The sequence below is a fragment of the Danio aesculapii genome, chromosome 4 (genome assembly GCF_903798145.1).
Source record: "Danio aesculapii chromosome 4, fDanAes4.1, whole genome shotgun sequence".
Lineage (NCBI taxonomy): Eukaryota > Metazoa > Chordata > Actinopteri > Cypriniformes > Danionidae > Danio > Danio aesculapii.
This window is the reverse complement of record NC_079438.1, coordinates 40,672,159-40,692,150: the sequence shown is the minus strand read 5'-3', so window position 1 is coordinate 40,692,150 and position 19,992 is coordinate 40,672,159. Positions and strand designations below refer to the sequence as shown.

General features: G+C 40.3%; 2 protein-coding genes across 4 annotated transcripts; both read right to left on the bottom strand.

Moving 5' to 3' along the window:
* Positions 1-3,909: 3,909 nt before the first annotated feature.
* cdkn1ba (cyclin dependent kinase inhibitor 1Ba) lies at positions 3,910-6,488 on the bottom strand. The gene is made up of 3 exons (XM_056455650.1): positions 5,816-6,488; positions 5,630-5,738; positions 3,910-5,269 (listed from the first exon to the last, which is right to left on the bottom strand). The coding sequence occupies exons 1-2, from the start codon at positions 6,246-6,248 to the stop codon at positions 5,635-5,637; spliced, it is 537 nt and encodes a 178-aa protein (XP_056311625.1). The 5' UTR covers positions 6,249-6,488; the 3' UTR covers positions 3,910-5,269; positions 5,630-5,634.
* A 2,048-nt stretch (positions 6,489-8,536) lies between these two features.
* Positions 8,537-19,785, bottom strand: cdpf1 (cysteine rich DPF motif domain containing 1). Of its 3 annotated transcripts, none has more exons than XM_056455649.1 (4): positions 19,759-19,785; positions 19,568-19,683; positions 10,944-11,055; positions 8,537-8,871 (listed from the first exon to the last, which is right to left on the bottom strand). In XM_056455649.1, the coding sequence occupies exons 2-4, from the start codon at positions 19,675-19,677 to the stop codon at positions 8,755-8,757; spliced, it is 339 nt and encodes a 112-aa protein (XP_056311624.1). In that variant the 5' UTR covers positions 19,678-19,683; positions 19,759-19,785; the 3' UTR covers positions 8,537-8,754. The 3 variants fall into 3 exon arrangements, with proteins under 3 accessions (XP_056311624.1, XP_056311621.1, XP_056311622.1); XM_056455646.1 differs by having other exon boundaries at positions 19,568-19,697; positions 19,763-19,779; XM_056455647.1 differs by having other exon boundaries at positions 19,763-19,779.
* Between the last annotated feature and the right edge of the window lie 207 nt (positions 19,786-19,992).

Genomic DNA, 19,992 nt, shown 5'->3' with positions numbered 1-19,992 from the left:
CGTCGCATTTCCAAAAGAAGACAGCGATCCACAAAGGTTCGATTTCCAACGAGAAGGCCAAATGTGAGGTCATGTGCGGAGGTGCGCAAAATAGCCATTAACAGGGCCAGCTGTAAAGATTTGTAGATTTTTACGATCTTTCTCCTCTCATTATCTGCAAGGTTGTTAAATTAGCCTTGAGCTAATTTTGTTCTGGAAACGTGGTGCGAGTCGGACAGGGCCAGAGGGAGGTTTGGCCGCTCTGCACCTTATGTGGGAAATGTGGGATTATGGTCGTGCACATATCTAAAAGCTGATCTCGGAGACGGAGAGTAAAGCAAACGCAGCGAGTGTAAATAAAGGGCGGCGAGGGCGATTACGTGAGCTCATCTCTGGCAGCGGGTCGTTTTGTGGTGTGAAATCATCGTCCTCTTTATGAGGTGCAGGGAGAGACGCGCAGCTCAAGGTCACCATCTCTGCCAGCCCGCCTGCAGAAAAATCACAGGACTCGTTCCGCTGATAAATATTTGTTATAACCAAATAAAATGGTGTGTAGACTTTGGGAAGAATTCCAAATATAGTTGATATATTAAAGTATGAAACGATTGATGTATGGGAAAAAATGAAGATGGAAAAAGTCATTCACCCAAAAACATGCTCGTTAGTGAAAATACGCACCTGCGAACATGATTATGTCATCCATGTTTGAAAGACAGTAAATGAAAACAGTGGGTCAGAAAAGTGTAAATGTTTTAGAAAAGTCGAAGCGTTTTTACTTAAATATAATTGCTAAGAAATATTTTCCTTTCACATTTAGATTTTACTACAGCAAATGAAATGAAAATTAGAATAAATATTACAATGCGAAACATGAAATGAATGGAAGCGTTCTGAAAAAAATAGTAGGTCAATTATAGGGCTGGGTGATTTTGATGCTTAAAATCAAAAGCTGGATTAATTGAAGATTTTGGCTCGATTACGATCAATGAAGGATTATTGTATTTATTTATTGAATCATTTTGCCCTCATAGTCATTAGCTGTCTTAAGGCACCTCTGGCGCAGCTTCCAGTCGTCGTCAAGTAGTGCAAAGTAAGGCTCAACAATGAGTCCATCGTCTACTCGACCACAGATCAGATGTGGCTGCAAAGTGGCCGCAGAAGTAAAAATGAGCCACAGCCTTCAACTAGGGAAAGTCATGGAAAAAATGGTTGTGGACAAATGGTATGGATTTGTAGGTTGTGAATGTTGATTTGGATGACTTTTCAAGGAATCGGCCAGCCTTAGTCAGTTATATATAAATGACATGTATATGTGGGTTGTTGCAGTAAAGTAAACGATAAAACCATTGTCAGAGGTAATAATTTGAACTGTTACGTGAAGTTATTTTGTGCTAGGTATTATGTTTAGTTATGGTTGCGTTTAAGTTTGTGCATTGAAATGGGTCAAATTGAAAGGGTAATCTTTATTTGTAAGTAGAAACGAATTGATTGAAAGTAATAATGTTTTTGATGGCAGTTTTTGCAATATTTATTATTGGTTTGTTTGTCTTGTTTCCAGTCAACGTGGCATTCCGTGGCTGGCATCTGAGGCAAAGGGGCTAAAGGAAAGGAGCTTGTTCTTTCAAACAAGAGTGTGGACGAGTAAGTAGAAACGAAGGCCTTGGTTAGAAAGAGTTTAGCTTTTATTTAGTGTAATTTGAGAAAATAAAAGTGGTGAGTTTTGTCAGTGCATAGGCCAAGCAAGGGCGTCGTCGCTACCGGTTTAACAGCGAAGCCCTCTGCTTTTTTCCCTTTCTCTAATGACTGATTTGATGTGCTATTAGTGTTTACCAAAAGCTACGGTGCGGCAAGCTGCCAGTTTCCGAAGTTTGTTGCTTCATCACTCATTGACCAGAGGAGTCCGCTAGCCACTCAAAAGACAAGGTTTTTAATCTATAAAGATTGAGCAGATGGGGAGAGAGATGAAATGAGCACCGATCATTTGAACGTAGCGTAGATGTTATTTCCATGTTATTTTTATATGACATGAGATATATGACATGAAATGAGATTAGTAATATTAGATTGGACATGAAATATATCTAAAAGTTAATGTTTATTATTTGAACAATTGTAAGGTAATTGTAAAGCAGTGAGAAGAAATGCTGAGCACACTGTATTGAGTGTGGTATGAAGTTTTGACATTGAGTTTAGTGAAGAAAGCAAAAATGAAATATTGGCGTTTGGTTTGCTTTGATACGATCATATTAGCTTTAAGTGATATTGGGGTAAAAAAAAAGAATTGAAGACATTTGAAGGATTTTGTGCAACAATGTCAGTGTAGGTGTGCGTGTGTGCGTGTGTGCGTGTGCGTGTGTGTGTGTGTGTGTGTGAAGTTATACTGTAAGTGTGATTTTATTTTTTTTTTGTATTTATTTTTTTTTCTCCAGTGTGCAAAGCAAGAAATAATATGTAAAATATTGATATTATCATAGATATTATAAATCTAATTATGATTTGAATGATTATTATTTTAATGATGTAGTTGTGAAATACGAATGAAAAGGTTTAATTTTGAGGCCAGGATAAGGATTTGTTGATGTTCTTTGGGACCCTGTACATTTCAGCAGTGTGTGTTTTGAATGTAGTATTATATTATACTAGTATATACTGTAGTGTAGTGCAGGCTATATATAAACGAGCTGACCGTGAAACTATATAGATATTGTGTAATATGAGGTCCCCGCCATATGGAGCGTTTTCGTGCACCAGCATGTTTTCGTATTAAACCTATACGGTAGAGACGAAGCGATAAAACATACGCAGAACATTTCGTGCATTCATTTATGTATTTATTTATTTTTTGCAGAAGTAGGACGGGGCTTTAGCGAGATTCGTGCGATGTAACCCTCGGGCCAAACTCACCTCTCCCTTCCCTTTCGCAAACATCAGCAAAAAAGCTGAGCCTGACCAATGGCTTTTACGCTGGGCTGTGCTTTACGAGCAGAACAGTCTGTACAAACACAGTTTCTCCTGCCTCGGCGCGCGCAAAGCCAATCTCAGTGGCTAAAGTAAGTGGTGTGTTTTCCTTAATACTTGTCTGATTGGACAAACCGTATGTCAGTATCTTGGCTTTTCCCCCCCTCCGCACGGGACGTGTCCTTGTTTTTTTTTTTTTTTTTTTGTCTTTTTTCCTTTTCTTTTTTCTGAACCAAAGCAAGAGCTCCGCGGGTCGCTTGTTTGAAACGCAGCACTTTTACGCACAAACTTGTTGCACGTTGTGTTAATAACAAGAGCCCGCGAGCATCCGGCGACCAAACGAATAATGCAGAAAACGTGACGCATAACGTAGGAGGAGAGCACTTTTAACACGGTAACGTGGATAAACATTAGAGGTGGTGTGTCTTTTGCGTGAAACGGTGTAAAGTCAGAGCTTCTATTCGGGCCAGTGCGCTTTACAGCAATATAATGCGAGCATCTGAAACGTCACACCTGTACTCCAAACACTATAGTTTTTGTTGCATTCGTTTGGCAGGAATTAGTGCATGCAGCACTTTATTAGAAAGTAGTCTTAAAGGGGTCCGTAACGTAAATTGAGCTCATTTCATAGACATTATGACAGTGTTTGATTGATTTACTAGAGGTCCTTTGTTGTGATGTATATCACTTAATAAAAATAGTGTTTTTGTAGGGAGTTTGCGCATGGCAAATAAAAGAAATGTAAAGTAGTAGTAATAATAATAATAATAATGCATAGCATGCTGCAAAATAGGAACGCAACAGTATAAAGAGATCCTGATGAATTCCCAAATGGCTTAAGATGAGGTGAGCTTAAATGCACTTGTGGGTGTTTTTTGCTCATTCATTGTGTAAGACGTGCATTTAAATACAATCACCCCCCCCCCCCCCCAACCCCCCTTCAGTAATTTAAAGAAGAGTCAGGTGAAAGGGTCAATGTCTTGGTGGTTTAATCATTTCATTTATAAAGCAATACACAGTCCACATCATTTCTTAAAAGGCTCAGTTTGCAACCTCGCACAAATGAATAAAAAAGGAGAAAAAGAAAGTTACAAAAAGAAGTACATTGAGAAAAAGCAGAAATGCCACTTTGGATAGTCATAAACAAGAAAAAGCTCGACATAAATAAGTTAGTATAATTTCCTCAGTGTTTTTTATCCTTTTTTCCCCCTCTCTTTACAAGCACACGCACACTTGAATGTTTTACACAGGCGCAGTGTAACGTCTTAATTGAGTTTTCATAGAGATTTGCAATCGTAGTGCCATGTCATGTTCAACACGAAAGCCAGATATATCGCTGCGAAGAAGGGGCTTCACGGACTAACGAACGTATGGCCCAGTGTTGAAAGAGAAAACATGAAATATATATATTTATAGAAACGTAATGCTACAAGGGAACCAATTAAAAAAAGGGCCCAAAAATAAAAAAGGGGTCAGTACAGTTGCTGTTTGTTTGAAACGCGTACTCAGTAGGATTTGTAGTTATTGACAAATTGATATCAGGATGCTAATGAAGGGAAATAAATAAAAAGTAAGTAAAATGAGTGGAAGAACCCAGGGATGCGATAATACTGTAAAGAGACACGAAACGTTTAACACAACACTAAGAGCCACAGTCCTCGTGAGCAAGGTGTGTTTGAGTGTAAAAAAAAAAAAAGAGCAAATGATGTGAAGTACCAATAAACACGAGTCGTATTAATGCAACGATCAAAGCGGTTTAATGTAGCTAGGTGAGAAGAAAAGTATGTTTAGTTTAATGTTTAATGTTTAGACGATGACATTTGTGCAAGTTAAAAACGGGCAAACGTTGAGCAGTGAAGGGTGTATTTTGTGAGCCAGGCAAAATGGAGACGAGTGGAAAGATGCACCTAATTAAAGAGAAACGGTGTGTGTGTCTCTGTGTGTCCGTCCGTCCATCCTTAGGATACATGTAGTTAAAACGGTTCATTTGGGGGATGCGTTTGAAAAAGCGCACAGCAATTCTTCAAGTCAGACGCGGTCGATTGGTGCACGATCGCGTTTTGCTTCAACGTGAACATCAAACGGAAACGTGCTACATGTAAAAGGAAAATATATACATAGGTAGTAAAAGAAGAAACGAAGCAACTCCAATTGCACACTGCTACATTGTCTGCTTTTGAGGCAAATATAAAATCTGTCGAGTGCCAAAAGTTTAGTGTAAAAATTCAGTGCTTATACAGCCTCTCCGAGGCTCGATTTGTCATTTTCGTCCGCCGTCCGTCCGTCTGTCCTGGTGAAGTACTCGATGGTGAGAGTGGGCTTCTCGGCGTATCTGAGCAGGGAAGAAAGGGAGAAAGCAGATTAGCGACAGAAACGCATGTGCAGAAATGTGACACACGCGAGGCGTCCGCAAAACGGACATGAAGCGAGGAGGTTTGTGCGCGGATCATCACGAACCCGGACCCCCTCCCCCTACTCCCCCGCCCGTACGCCCTACAAGAGACCTGCTGACGTGTTACTACAATGTTATGCATTTCGGTTCCATCCGAGCGCGCTGTCACTCGCGCGGTGACAGAACGCGCGTTCGGTTTTGAAAGCGTCAGACAACAGACGTTATCGGCGCGTAACAAGTGAAGCATTTCCCCTGTTTACAAAAGAAAAGAACAGAACGCACAGTCACTCACTCACTCACCTCGTTTACGTTTTGGGGTCCGGTTCGCGCTCGAGCGAACTCGTCGCGTCCGGACAGGGGTCTGCGTCGCTCGCGGGGACGCTGGGTCTTTTGCTTTGGCGAGGAAGATCTATTGGGAGAATGGAGATGGTGTTAGAAAAGCTTCGTTTCGCGAACGGAGAGACGTCCGAGCCGAGAAACATTTACCCTGATCCTCCGTCGACGGTCGTTTCCTCGGCGTGCTGAGCGAGCGGCTCCCGGCGTCCGCGCGTTCAGAGTTCCCCGCTATCGGAGCCGTCAAGAAACAATCGTGGTTCCCGTTATGATCCACAGTCCCGGCCGAGGCGGCCCGTTTTACGCGAGGGGGTCTTGTGTAAAAGTCCGGCACCTCGTCGGCGTCCACCTCTTGCCAGTCGTAGTCGCCCGGAGCGAGCGGTCGGTTTTCGGCGAAATCGTAATTCCACTTTTCCGCGGACGCTCTCTCGATCTCCCGCATTTGCTCCCGGACATCTTTGGCGAAGTGTTCCCGGTCCACGGCGCCGAAGAGACTTCGACAGACCGGCGGCTTGCCGTGATCCGCCTGCCTGGGGTCCACCCGCTCCAGCGTCGGACTTCCATTGGAGACGCGCACTTTTGACATTTCGCACGTGAAAAGTTAGTCCGAGAATCGCAGTCGAGCCTAACTAAGAGCAATCTCTCCCGAGAACGCGGAGCGAGGCGCAGGGCGCACGCATAACAAACGCGGAAAGGCGAACTCGCGCGGCGAACGAGTCATGAAAACGGCGATCCCGTAGTAATTCCGTGGAAAACGGGCAAGTCATTCGAGTAGGCGAGCACCCAATATGGCGATCGCAAGTAAACTGGCAGGGGGAAAAAAAGATTGACAGCGAAGGCTATTTAAACACAAGAAGCTCGCGATTGGAGGTGGGAGCGCGAGCCCCGCCCATCGACGAAAAACGATACAAACAGCAGAGTCCGGTGTTGCCATGTCCGCTAATCGGAAGTAGGAAAAAGAATAATGTCATGTATTTTTGTGAAGACTTAAACGTAAAAGATGGAGTTTTATTCGTGTAATTCAGTAATGACGTGAAATAAAAGGGACAGCCATGCATTTATAGAAAATGTACGTTGTGCGTTCAAATAATTACAGAGAGAAAGAAGCGTTAGGATAAAGGCGATTGAAGAAGTGTAATGTTTGCAGTTTAAAAGGCGAGTTCGTCAGAATGTTTAAGAGGTGTAGCGATATGGCAACAGCGATGCACAATGATGTGTGGGGCTTGTCAGTATTCAAGAAAACATTTCGTATGTCCGTGCAATTTATGCGAAAGATCTGTAATAGAATGAGATAGATATGCCGGGGCAGCATCAGCTGAAATGCCATCTGTCGGCAAAGTGTGACCTCATAGTTGGTTTATTAGTAATGCAGATATTTGGGAAAACAGTTTTTTTCGTTGTGTGTAGATATTTAATGGTGAGTATTGTTTAATATAATAATCGTTGAAGGTTGAGTGGTTAAAGAAAGACATGCATTGAGTGATTTAGGCGAAATGAGAGATGTTAAGTTTGCTACAACAGTAAATGGAATTTGTCTAAAATGTGATTGTATCGCCATCTAGTGGTTGTGAAAGATGCCTTTGTGGATGTTTTTTTATAGGTGTTTTTGATGAATGTGTTTATTTTGTAGTTGCAGAGGAAAATAGCTTGATGTTGAATTTTTGTATGTGAGTGTAGTTTTAAGATGAGTTAGTGAATGAACAGTGTATTTGATGTGGAAGGTTTTTTTTTGTCAAAATGTGTATTTTTTTGATGTTTATGAAAAACATTTGTAAGTAAGTAAATACAAAAAAAGTTTCCACATTAAATAAAGAAATACCGTTGATTAAGTAAGTTCTTTTAAAACTGGAGTGATGTAAAGAAAGTTGTGGAATATTGTGTTTTGTGAATTTAAAGTAAGTATGGGGAAAAAAAAAAGTGTAAAATTTATTTATTGAGTGGAGTGGTTGGTGTGAGGATGGGTAGGTGGGTAGGTGGGTTGGTTGGTTGGTTGGTGGTGGTGGTGGGTGGTGGTGGTGGTGGTGGTGGTGGTGGTGGTGCTGGTGGTGCTGGTGGTGCTGCTGCTGCTGCTAGTGCTGCTGCTGCTGCTGCTGCTGCTGCTGCTAGTGCTAGTAGTATTTTAAATAATTATTTGGCAAAAATAAATTTTTGTTAAGTAATTTTGGCTTTTTTTAGCTACTTTTGGGGTTGCTTTTGGAAGCCTCTGAAGCATAACCGCGGCGGATCAACGCCTGGAAACGTCGGGGGGGGGCCACGGTCACGGCCCCCCCTTCTTCTTTCTTTGGGTGGTTTCTGGGTTTATGCTCCACTGTGTCATCTCACCACCTGTTGTGTCCTTCCTTCCTGTGTTGCTCCGCCTTTGGTCCAGTCCTCTGTGTGATCCACCACCGGTTGCCTTCACCTGATCCACCGCTGGCTGTCTCCATCCAGACTGCTCCTTGACTCTGGTGCCCCATGGATCCATTCATCTGCTGCATCCATCCATCCGTCTGTGTGGCCCATGGCTCCATCTGATCTTCTTTCAGAGATCTTGCTGTACTTGAACCAGCGCTTTCTGGCATGGTGTGCCAGTGCTCATACCACTGAGCCACAGATCTCCTAATACTTATGATGACTTGGAACTTGTATTTCTATTTGTTTACTTGCACTTGTGCACAACAGGCTCGTGCAACTCAAGGCTTCAAAAGGCTGGAGGTGAGCGGGTCTCCCTCTTGGTGTAGGGGTAGTGCAGGATCACTAAACTTTTCAGATCATTCAGCGATGGGTTCTAGGCTCACCTACGACAGGTACGCAGAAAAGACACAAAACTGTCATGTGTTGGATCATGACCACTTCAGTAAAGTGACGTGTACAAACATGACGAGCGAGTCAGACTTCTCTTATCCACACTGTTTATTTCATACTTGTTTCCTACAACACATTTAGTCATATGCATTACTGCAAACACCAGAAACGGTGGCGTTCAACAGATGCTCTGCTGCTCAAACTGGCTTCATAAAAGGCAGCACATCAAAACATGCAAATCACAGGGATTTTGTCAGACAACGTACATATTAGGATAATAACTGGATAAAAATGACATCAAACAAACATCAAGAGGACGTGCTCTTCTTCCTCAGCAGCTCATTCTGAACCTGCTCTGGAAACTGGTGAAGGTGATCCCGCACGCAGGGCAAACAGAAGCGTTTAGTGTAGAACAAACTGCATTCCTGTGGATAAAGCAAACAAGCTTAGTGATTACGCCATCACAACACACACACACAATTGAGTAATTAAGGCAAGATAATGCATGTCAGTTCTGTCAAGAATAAAGTCCATTACGAAATGTTATAGTTGTTTTTTTTTTTTTTATAAACACATTGTAACTTCAGTTACTCATCACCTCACTTTATTCATCTCCATAAATGAAGCACAAATGCAGCATCAAGCACTTGGAAATTCATCACATTCTTACTACATACGTTGACACAACATTACACCATCTTTTTATTACTCCACAATTCAAACAAGTGATTAAGCCATACATTAAAGTGGTAAATCAAACTTTACTTGTACATTTTGGACAAATACATTCATATATGCAAGAGCTTCTGAAATGGGTTAATGGCTCAGCGCAAACTGATCTGGAGGAGAGAGAAAAATAAGTCAACTAGGAACCAACTACCAAAAAGCACAACTATGTCAATGCTTCTCACAACCTTAAAAAGGTTTTTTTTTTTTTTTTTTTTTAAATCATTTAAGGTACTCATTTCTTTAAGTAATACAAAAATATTTTTTCAAGTTTGCAGAACTTACTGCATTAAGTGTTTAAAAAGCACAATTTTAAATCCTCTTAATCATTACTTCAAATAAGAAATGTTGTGCAAATTTCTTTGATATTCCACCTTTCATACGCAGCTAAGCAGAGGTCATAGCTACATTTCAGCTGTCACTGAAAATGGTAATCAAGTGTAAGTATAGGCCAAAACTACACCGCTCATCAAACAGACTTCACCTCTACTTTTGGCCCATTCTTACACCTCTTTACATTCTCTCTTGCAGCTAAAAATGTAGCTTTGTTGTAACAAACCTCCATTACACTTACAAATATTGCCGCCCCAGCTTCATTCACACTTTGAACCCTAGGGGGAGGGTATATAAAAAAAAATAAAAAAAAAACAAACAAACACAATCTTGCCTTAAATACACGATGATGACGCTGGTGTTCTTACAATTGATCAAGAACAAATAATTACCTTTACAATACACAACAAAATAAATAACATCATTTCACTTTACAAATCAACACATGTTATGTCAATTCCTTACAGGCTTTCATTTTTTTTAATATACTTGTGGTAAACATAACGGATTATTGGACAACTATCACATTTTCTTCTACATTTTCAACTTTATAGTTATTCAAGTACACTTCACTTGTGCGTTTTCCTTACTCGTTAACACCATTTACACATTTAACGGTGCATTTGCGCCACATTTCAATACTCACCACTTGCATTATGACTATACGCACACTCGCTAAAAATCACATTTAATACTTACTTTAGGCCTAAAACAGGCTGGACAACAATTCCTCATTTGGCCATCTGTGATCACATTTCAACCACTTTTCAGGGTACCACATTAACAACCTTTTTTGGCCTTTGAATGAATTCTAAATTTAGTCTATCATGGCAGTTAACACAAACTTGCTCCCACAACAATATTTGCAGTAGGCTGACATTACACCAAAGTAACCACCAACAAAAACAAAAATTAATAATAATAATAAATAATAAAAGGAAAAATAAATAAATAAAATCAAACAACATTGTAACAAATCATTTCTATTACACAATAAAATGGCTAACACCTGCTACAAACATGTGCTGTACTGTACTGCTCAATTATTGCTGGAGGACCTACAGCAAAAGCAGCACATCTTTGACTAGCCACTAAAAGCTAAATCTTCAGCACATCACTACATTTATGCTAATCCTCGCACACAACTGCTCCTCTCTAAAATTCTTTCAATATTAACAGGAACGTTACAAAAAAGAAACCCCATTGTAGGCACATTTCACACCTTCATGTACAAACAATCTATTCAAATTAAATGACCCTTTACAAGCATCTTCTACGTCGCTGCATCTCCCAATTCATTGTGTAATATAGTACGCACAATAAAGGAGTCCAAGGTCACGTTATGTTTACCACACTTTATTCAACTCATACGCTAAAAGTAATCTTCAAGTCCACTTCGCTGCTGCACTTCTCTATGGGAGTCGCCGTTACTACGTACCGTGCCCACACACACGGTCTTGCTGCACAGAGAGCACTTGGATCCCAAAATCACAAACTTCTCTCTCTCTGGGCTGAAAGGGTCCTTTATGCCATAACATTCCTCCAAGAGCCTGCAAAACAAACAAAAACACATCTCAGTCACTCACATTTCTTTATCCAACCATTTTCAAATAACCATGTTGTGCAAACCACTACAAATATATTGCAAACTTTCTACCTACAAAATACAGGCCCTGCCCGTTCATTTACCACTACAAAATAAATAAACATAAAAAAATAAATAAATAATAATAATAATAATAATAATAATAATAATAATAATACACAAGTTCCACTGTGGAAAATGATCCTCCATATAATGGCTGTTCACAACTCAAATCACATCCACTTTCAACAAAAACAAGCTACATTTCATTTTTATTCATTTCCATTAACCTTTCCATCTGTACACATGGCAGGCCTTCATGTTAAAGAACATTAAAAACACAGAATCTGCTTCATTATATAAATGACCTATCCTGTGACCCAAAGCTTACCTTCTGAGGAAGCAAACAAAGGACAGCTATCAAACATCCGTTACATCCAGCACACACCTGCATACCAACCTCAAACAGTCACTATGGACCTGCACGAACTGGATGCAAGGGTGCAATATATTAAATCTAAATGGACCTTACGTTACCATATTTAAAACAAACAAAAAAAAAGACCCTATTGCTCCTTTTAGGATTGTCAACACCTGCATATACTGCTGTATTACTATACATTCACCACCCAACATGCTTAAGCAACATGGCTGAAAAGTGACAGTACCACATCATATCTTTTAGGGAAGAGAGGAGAAAAAAATAAATAAATAAATAATAATAAAAAAGTGCCACACCCATCACAAACAGGTGCTTCAAACAATACAAGGCACTGATGCGTCTTTACATAAACCATTACACTAAACGCACAAATAAAACTTCATTTCATCGCATGGCTAAGATGCCACATTTCACCTCCATGCAAGAACAGCAAACGCTCAACATTCAAACTAACTTCCAAGAGCCTTACACAAACACCAGGTAATGACAAATAAAAACATTACAACACTGACGTCGCCTCAGATGGAGGAGCAGTGATCTTTGAAGCATGGAACTTTTAAATGCAACAAAACAAGCCAAAAATGGCAGCTTCAAATTAAATGACACGTTGCAAGCTCCACACATTCACACTAATACTTACCTTTAAATGAATTCATTTATACTTATCATGGAACAATGTCCACTTCATCCACCACGTCACATTCACAAAGCCAGTGGGACTAGTAACAAATCTGAGGCCCAAGCCTCAAATATGGACAAACAGTTAACGTTACCAAAATACTCACCATTGATACTTACCACTTTCTTACAGCAGGAAAACCTACAAGAAAGCATAAACACTGCTACAAAATCTCCACAACATCCACCTTTATTTTGTTGCCAACGTTACCGCTTCAACTCACCTGACACCGGTGTCACGACTTCGATCCAATTGGGATGGGTTGTATTTGAATTGAAACAAAGTGACTGCGCTCAAACACCTCATGTACCGACTACTTGTTGGAAAGTTTTTACAAGTCAGTCAATGAATGCTCACCTACACGTTTTTACATTGACAATTGTTTTGTCAGTCATGTACACCAAACAAAATGCTGCTCGACACCTTACACAAGTCACACTCTGGCAATCTGTACGGTCATTTGTTCAACTTGTACCAAACACCTGTCTGTACTGAAACAAGCTCTAGGTCAAGCGTGGCTTTTTCAAAGATCCATCCTGCTGTCGTCAACTTGCTCTGTAACGCTGCAGAGAACGGTCAATTCTACTCATTCATGATGTTGTTAATAAAAAAATAAATAAAAAAAATAAAAAAAAAAAACAACACCTCGCTCATCCCATTTCAAAAGCCAACTAACTTTCATAACACACTCCGTTATGTAGCAACATGTCAGTACATGTACACGCATCTGCAGGCCATAGTTACAGCATCATTTCAAAGCTCTGACACAAACATGCTTAGCCATAACATAGGACAAATCTAGTGGACCGCAAGTCCAAGACACGGAACGCATCAAATCAATTTTAAATACTACAAAACATGCAACCGAGCTCATCGCGAAAGGCAGAGGAGCCTTTACAAAATATAGCTTATTCAAATTCTTTACAAAGGGTTGGAGAATACTTTCTCTTAGCACATATCTTCAACTTACTCAATACTCAAATATTAAAGTGGAACTTCATGACTAATCACTTGCATCTCTAGCTCCTCAAAAACACTACACACACACATAAAGACACAGGGACATTAACTTTGTTTGCTCTGTAGCAAAGGCTTATTTTAAAGTATTTATTTTGGGTGAAGCAACTTAGTCAAGCTGGTGACAATAAAAAAAAGTAGCAGTGCCAAATACTTTACAACTCCACTACAATATAAAACCTTTAACTAACTACATGTAACTGGAAGCTGGACAAACGCAACTACAAATGTCAACCATCAATGAAGACTGATCATAGTGCCAACCTTATTAGCTGCTGTTCAACTTACACCTAAAAACAACTGCATGTACGTCCCCTACCACAATATTCAAACACCTCATGAAATCTTCATATGACCCACGATCATCCCATCAACAGTTAGGCCTGTTATCTGTAAAACATGCTGTGAAATTTCTCCATTGAAAATGGACCACACAAACAACGCTCTATTTACATCAACAATAGAAAGAAATTCAAATTATGACTGTAGTTCTACACGTCAATATGTTCTATGTTATCAAATGTTGCAACAAAAGGGATGAGTTGCAGATAAGCAGGAATGGTGGGTAAATTATGCCTACCTTCCACAGAGCCACCGGAGTAACCCCAGCTAGTCATCATCTCAGTGCAGTAACCTACCTGCAACTAGTCCATAAAATAAACCAAACAATCGCAGGTAAGTTTTTCACTTCAGAGCAGCTCCTTTGAGGAAGCAGGTCACTGCCACATCTACAACTTTGCCTATGGGGAAAAAAAAAAAAAACCCAACAATTCCTCCAAGGCCATCACACAGTGATAAGGGGGGAAAAATAAATAAATAAAAAGCCATTCACTTCAGTCGCATCCATCCTGTCCAAGAAACTAGGATAAACCCCCAGGTATGAGCACAGACTTGGGCCTTGTCTTAAGACAAGCCTCACAAATAAATAAGAGCAATGTTAAATTAAGCTTCCAGAGTCAGCTCTAGCTGAATAGCAGAGCGCAGTTGCCTTCATGCAATAAAGTGCATGGAGAAGGGAAGCAAAAAATAAACACTTACCTTGTCACATTCAAGTCCACAGAAGCTCTATACAAAGCCTTTAAATAGCACCGCCGCATGTGGAACCGCTATTATTGTGCTACAGTCAATTTTCACTCCAGCTCCAAAGTTTAAACTGTTTGTCAATCAGAACAAATAAAGTCTCGCACTTACCCTGTAAACTGCACTCGCTGTAGGGGCAAGGCCAACCCAGCACAACGACAAGTCGGATCGTAGCTAACCGAACGGCTACAAATTACCTCATTGTACACTATCCAGAGATGACAAAGTGAAGATGTCAGTGATGAGTAACAAGGTCAGCAGATCACTGCAGAGCAACTGACTGAAGACACAGTAGTACGCTGTGCAGAAGGAACTCATTGCAAGACACTCAAAAGGCGAGCACAGCTGTAACCGATGTAACGGGGTGACTGCTGATCAATTGTTTAAGGCTCAAGTACTGCAAATTCACATGTACTGTACCTTTTGTAATGTTCAACCAAAAAGTTATTTATTTGCATAGGCAACTTCCAACACTTGCCATGTGTGACATGGTCTTTATAAAACAAGCTGCCCTTTTCATTTAACACCATGCTTTACAAATGACATTTCATTGGCCACACCCACTGTGCATCTAAAAATCGCGTTCATGTCATACTTGCACTGGAGCACATCCAAATGTATTCAACCAACAGGAATGGTCAAATGCTTACCCGATGGACTGAAATGGACTTTCCACAGATGCCATTCAATACCACTTCAAATGTTTAGTGAATCTGACTTGAGTTGCCTACCTGCAATAAGTGGATGATACCTACAACACTTCACATGTCATTTCCAAGTCCACAATAGATTGAGGACGACGGCGCTCCCACGTCTACCAGTTGGAGCGACACTTAAGTCTCCATGATTGTGCTGCAGTGAAATACAAACTCAAAAGTCAAATGTTTGTCAACCACAAGTAATAGTCTTGAGTGAGTACTATCCAGGAGATCTTCCAACTACAGCTCAGTCAATCACGGACCCAATTCAAAAATCCTCCATACACACAAAAATGTATATTAATAATAAAAAACAAACAAAAAACAACAACAACAACAACAACAACAACAACAACAGAGGTGAGAATCAAAGTGATGTTGTCTGTGACAAGCTTCAGGGTCAGTTCAGCAGAGAGCATTGACAGTCTGGATTAACACGTTTACCAGATTAAGTATGCTAAAGAAATGTTTCAGGCTAAACAGTACTGACAAACAGCTTCAGCTACAACATTTCTTACTCATTTAAAACGGATCTTAAGTGATTTGGTTTTCCTTTAGTCATCTCCTGTAAGTGACAGGCTGTCCAGAAAACTTCCATTCAACACGAATACTAGGTATTAGGGATATACTGGAAACATACCAGTACTTATGATATTCAATCGTTTACAATATAATTTGGCTTAACTCACCATTTCATATTGTCATTGTAACAGAATTAAAAGATAGACATGAAGCCGAATATGCTCTAATGATCTACTGCTTCCAGTTTGTGTGCTGGCATGTACACGTCAATGAATTTTTGCCGTTTCATTTCTATGTGGCAGTGGACAAAGCCAAAGGTATGACTTTTTTATTTTATTTTTTTTAAGTGACACTGAGGAAATGTTAATGTCCATAGCGCATACATGCCAATTTTGTCCTTAGAAAAGCCAATGTCTTATTAAAAGATCAGCGAATTGTGGAAATTCATGCACAAATAGTAACTTTCACAAAGCACTGACAGAAAACAAATAATGTCTACTTTCCTACTTCATACTCAGCTTTGTCAGAAGGACCCCTTGGATGTACAAGTGTTCAGTGCTTTGCGAACAGAAGCAGCGACACAAACTGGATTACTGTAGGGAAAAAAAAAAAAAAAAAAAAAAAAACACCATTAAAAAGCAGTCCAACCAAAAGTCAAACTTGCATCATCTACTCACCCTTAACTGCTTTCAAACCATTTCAATTTCTTCATTGTGGGAAACGCCTCCATTAATATATTAGCAGACAACAGTTACAAGGTACAAAAGTAACTAGCAATAGCAGAACTGACCAAAGATGGCTTTAACCATTTTATAATAATAAAATCAGGTGTACATAGTGTTCATCAACTTTCCAGATGAGCACACAATTAAAAACATTTTTGTAGGGCCTTAAATGGTTGCAGTGCTACAATGACCAAAACAATCAAGTTGTGTGTGATTAACTTGAGCAGGCCCACTGTCAAGTCCTCCGACTTAAGATCCATTAAGCATACTAATCCAATTCAGTTTCAATGCAGCACCAGGAGCTCTAAAACTGACGGTCAATTTACAAAATTCTGCAAAAAAGGACAAAAAAATAAAAAGCAGCTTTCATATTCAGCCCAACTGATTCAGCCTTCAGAGGATGCCATGTCAGGAAGCTGATCTGCATCTACAGACTTCATTCAGTAGAACAAAGCCAAGATAGAGAAAAATGTTACTTGTCTGGGCACACTGGACTTTCATCCAATCGCATCGTTACTGGGTTAAGCGGTACATTTGAGAAGCAGCAATTTCACAATTAAACTATGAAATAATCAATTAAGCCAAATTAGGAATTTAAACTCTTAAACCACACTGAACTGAGCTAAATTGAACGACACTGTTCCTATTTACTATGACCTTTTATGTGAAGCTGCTTTGACAATTTAAAATTCAATTCACCTTTATTTGTATAGCGCTTTTACAAATGTAGATTAAGTACCAGTGTTTAAATATCAGTACGCGTCACATTCTCACCTCCGGCCTTTAAAAAGACAATAACCTAAACTTTATACTAGATGGCGAGTAAGTTACTTTGTGTAAAGCATTGCAAATGTGCCTGAAACCGGTCTCCGTGTTCGTATGAATGTCTGGCACCTCTGCATTAACCTGAATGTTATTCAGAAGCACTTCTGTCCCATCAAATGGCTGAACTCAAGTGCAAAATAAATTCAGAAAATAAATAAAATAAAAAATACTTTCATAAGTTTAACCTAAACGTTAAAAGTAGTCGCTCATTTCTGCAAAATCACCACAACTTCTGACTTTGTATTTATTAAATAATTTTTTGCCCTTTAATTTCATTGTCACTCAGTAACTTCTGCCCAACATGTTTTACAATGTTTATTCATTTTTAATAGACAATGGTTTATTAAAGGAATTAATTAATTGAGTAAATTAACATTCAATCTACACATCTTTTTAAATGCTCAACTTACCAGTGCAGGTTTTCACTCGCTATCGATGGCTTCGAGCAGTTCATGAGTCTGGTCTCAGCAGGCAACAATGACCAGTTGAAAGCTGGATTTTTTTTTTTTTAAACAAATGAACTGTCTGACGTTTCCTTTAATCATATAGAGATGACTTCTGCTGGACACGCTCAATCGGTCACTCCATTTCTCATAGCACGCTCTCGCTAAAGTATAGCAATATGGGAGCTGTTCGTCACTGGATCAGACTTTGCCCATGTCGGCCTGGAAGCAATTGCTCCTAACTTCCAGGTTCATCCTGGCATCTTCAATGAGAACATCACTGCCTATCTTCAGCTCAGTTGGTACTTCCCTACCGCATGAATGTGGAGATGTCACACTGAGTGTTAAAGTTTCTCTCTGGTGATGGCTTCAAGCCATTCAAGGGTCTTGTCTTCAGCAAAAAAACCCTCACCTTCTCATTTTTGGTTCTATCACCACATACATATGACTTTTGCTGGAGACGCTAAATCTGTCTATTCATTTCTCATAACAAGCTGCAGTGTCACAAGCTCCCCTTCCTATCCAGAGGAGACACACCCGTTGTGTGTCCTATTATGTTGTGCTCCACGTGCGGTCCGGTCCTCTGCTTGCAGATCCACCCGGTCATCTGATCGCTCCATGGATCCTATCGTCCATCCGTTCACCATTGGTCTGTTCGGTCACTCCTCCTGGCCCATGGAGTCACCTCACAAAACGTTTTTCCTCGTATAAATGCAGCTATACTTACCCCAGCGCTCTTCAGCATTGAGGGCCAATGAGTAGCTTTACCATTAAAACGATCCTCTGCTGCCTCCCATCATCCTACCGATTAAAGCAGGAGTGGAGCTATAGGAACTTGGACATGAACAGACTGCCGGAAGACCTATACGTACCTCATGTCTCCACACTTACGCGGTACACAAATACCTACTGAGCTCAAGACTGACAGCGATGTTCTCAATGGAGACGCCAGGATGAACCTCTTACGGAGACTAGCTTTCCTCCTGTTTAAGCAACTCCCACGTACTGAGCATGCTTTGATAAATCGAGTGACTGATTTAATGTGTCCAGCAAAAGTAATATCTATGATGCTGAACAAAAATTAATATACCACTTCGTTACTTTTAAATCCACCTTGCAACTGCTCATCGTTGCCAGCTGAGAAGACGAGACTCGTATATGGCTTGTAGCTATTGCTAGAGAGAGACCCAAAAGCTCAATGTGACATCTCCACATTCATGCGGTAGGGAAGCATCTACTAAGCTGAAGAGGGGCAGTGATGTTCTCATTGGAGATGCCAGGATGAACCTGGAACTTGGGAGCAACTGCTCCCAGGCCATGATGGAAAAAGACTGATCCTGTGTTGAACAGCTCTCGTATTGCTATGCTGTAGTGAGGGCGCGCTATGAGAAACGAAGCAACTGATTCAGTGTGTCCAACAGAAGTCATCTCCATATCATGAAAGGAAACAAAGCAATTAGTTTCTTTTAAATCCAAGTTACGACAGCTCATTGTGGTCTGCTGAGAAGACTCATGAACGGCTTAAAGCCATCGACAGCGAGCGAAAACAGGCACAGAGAGATAAAGCATAAAAAAAAAACATGTGAAAAGTGCATGTTCATTTACTTGATTAATTAATTAAAACAAACAATCGTCTATTCACAAATCAATAAAAACTGAGTAAAATTGTTTCACAGAAGTGACTGAAAGACAAAATAAATTTTATACGCACACAAACTCATTCTTTCCTATTTTTCATTTCAACAAAGTCTGAGAACTTGTGGTCATTTTGCCAATAAAACATATACTGAATATTACGTTACATATAGTCATTCGACAAACATAAGTGCGTCTGAAATAACCCTCGTGTTAATGCGGAGGCGCCAGACACATTTATTAAACAATTCAAACGACACTTCATTATTAGGGTCGTTACATTTCGGTCTTAAAGACGAGCGAGGAGACAGCTTTCTCGCACAGTTAAAACGCCATACGCCGCATGATAGATGCGTCATTTCTTACACAAGCAGAGAAAACTTTACTATAACTATATACTGTATTACTCACACTATGGCTCTGGTGTTTGGCGGCTTCTGTCCGTAAAAGCTGTATGGGCAGGAAACCTCGCACAGCTCGCAGCTGAACACGCCGAGCGCGGAGCCTTCCGTCAAATCCATTCTCGTCTGCAACACAATGCCTACATGACGTTCAAACACATGTTAAATGCCTTGAAAAGATAACACACAACGTCTCAATACCTACAAGTTTGTCTGCAGCCAGCACGACCTATTCACGCCATGTTGCTGCTACGGTGCGTCAAGTCGGACAGCCGCCCAGCACTTCCGTTTTATGGACTTTTCTTCTTGTAAATTTATTGGCTGTTGACAAACGACAGAAACGGTGTTTTTCGCCACCAACTGGTATGGAGTATGATTCATCACGACCCATTCCCGCCCTTTCCTTCGTTCGATCATCTCCCTCAAATGTGTATT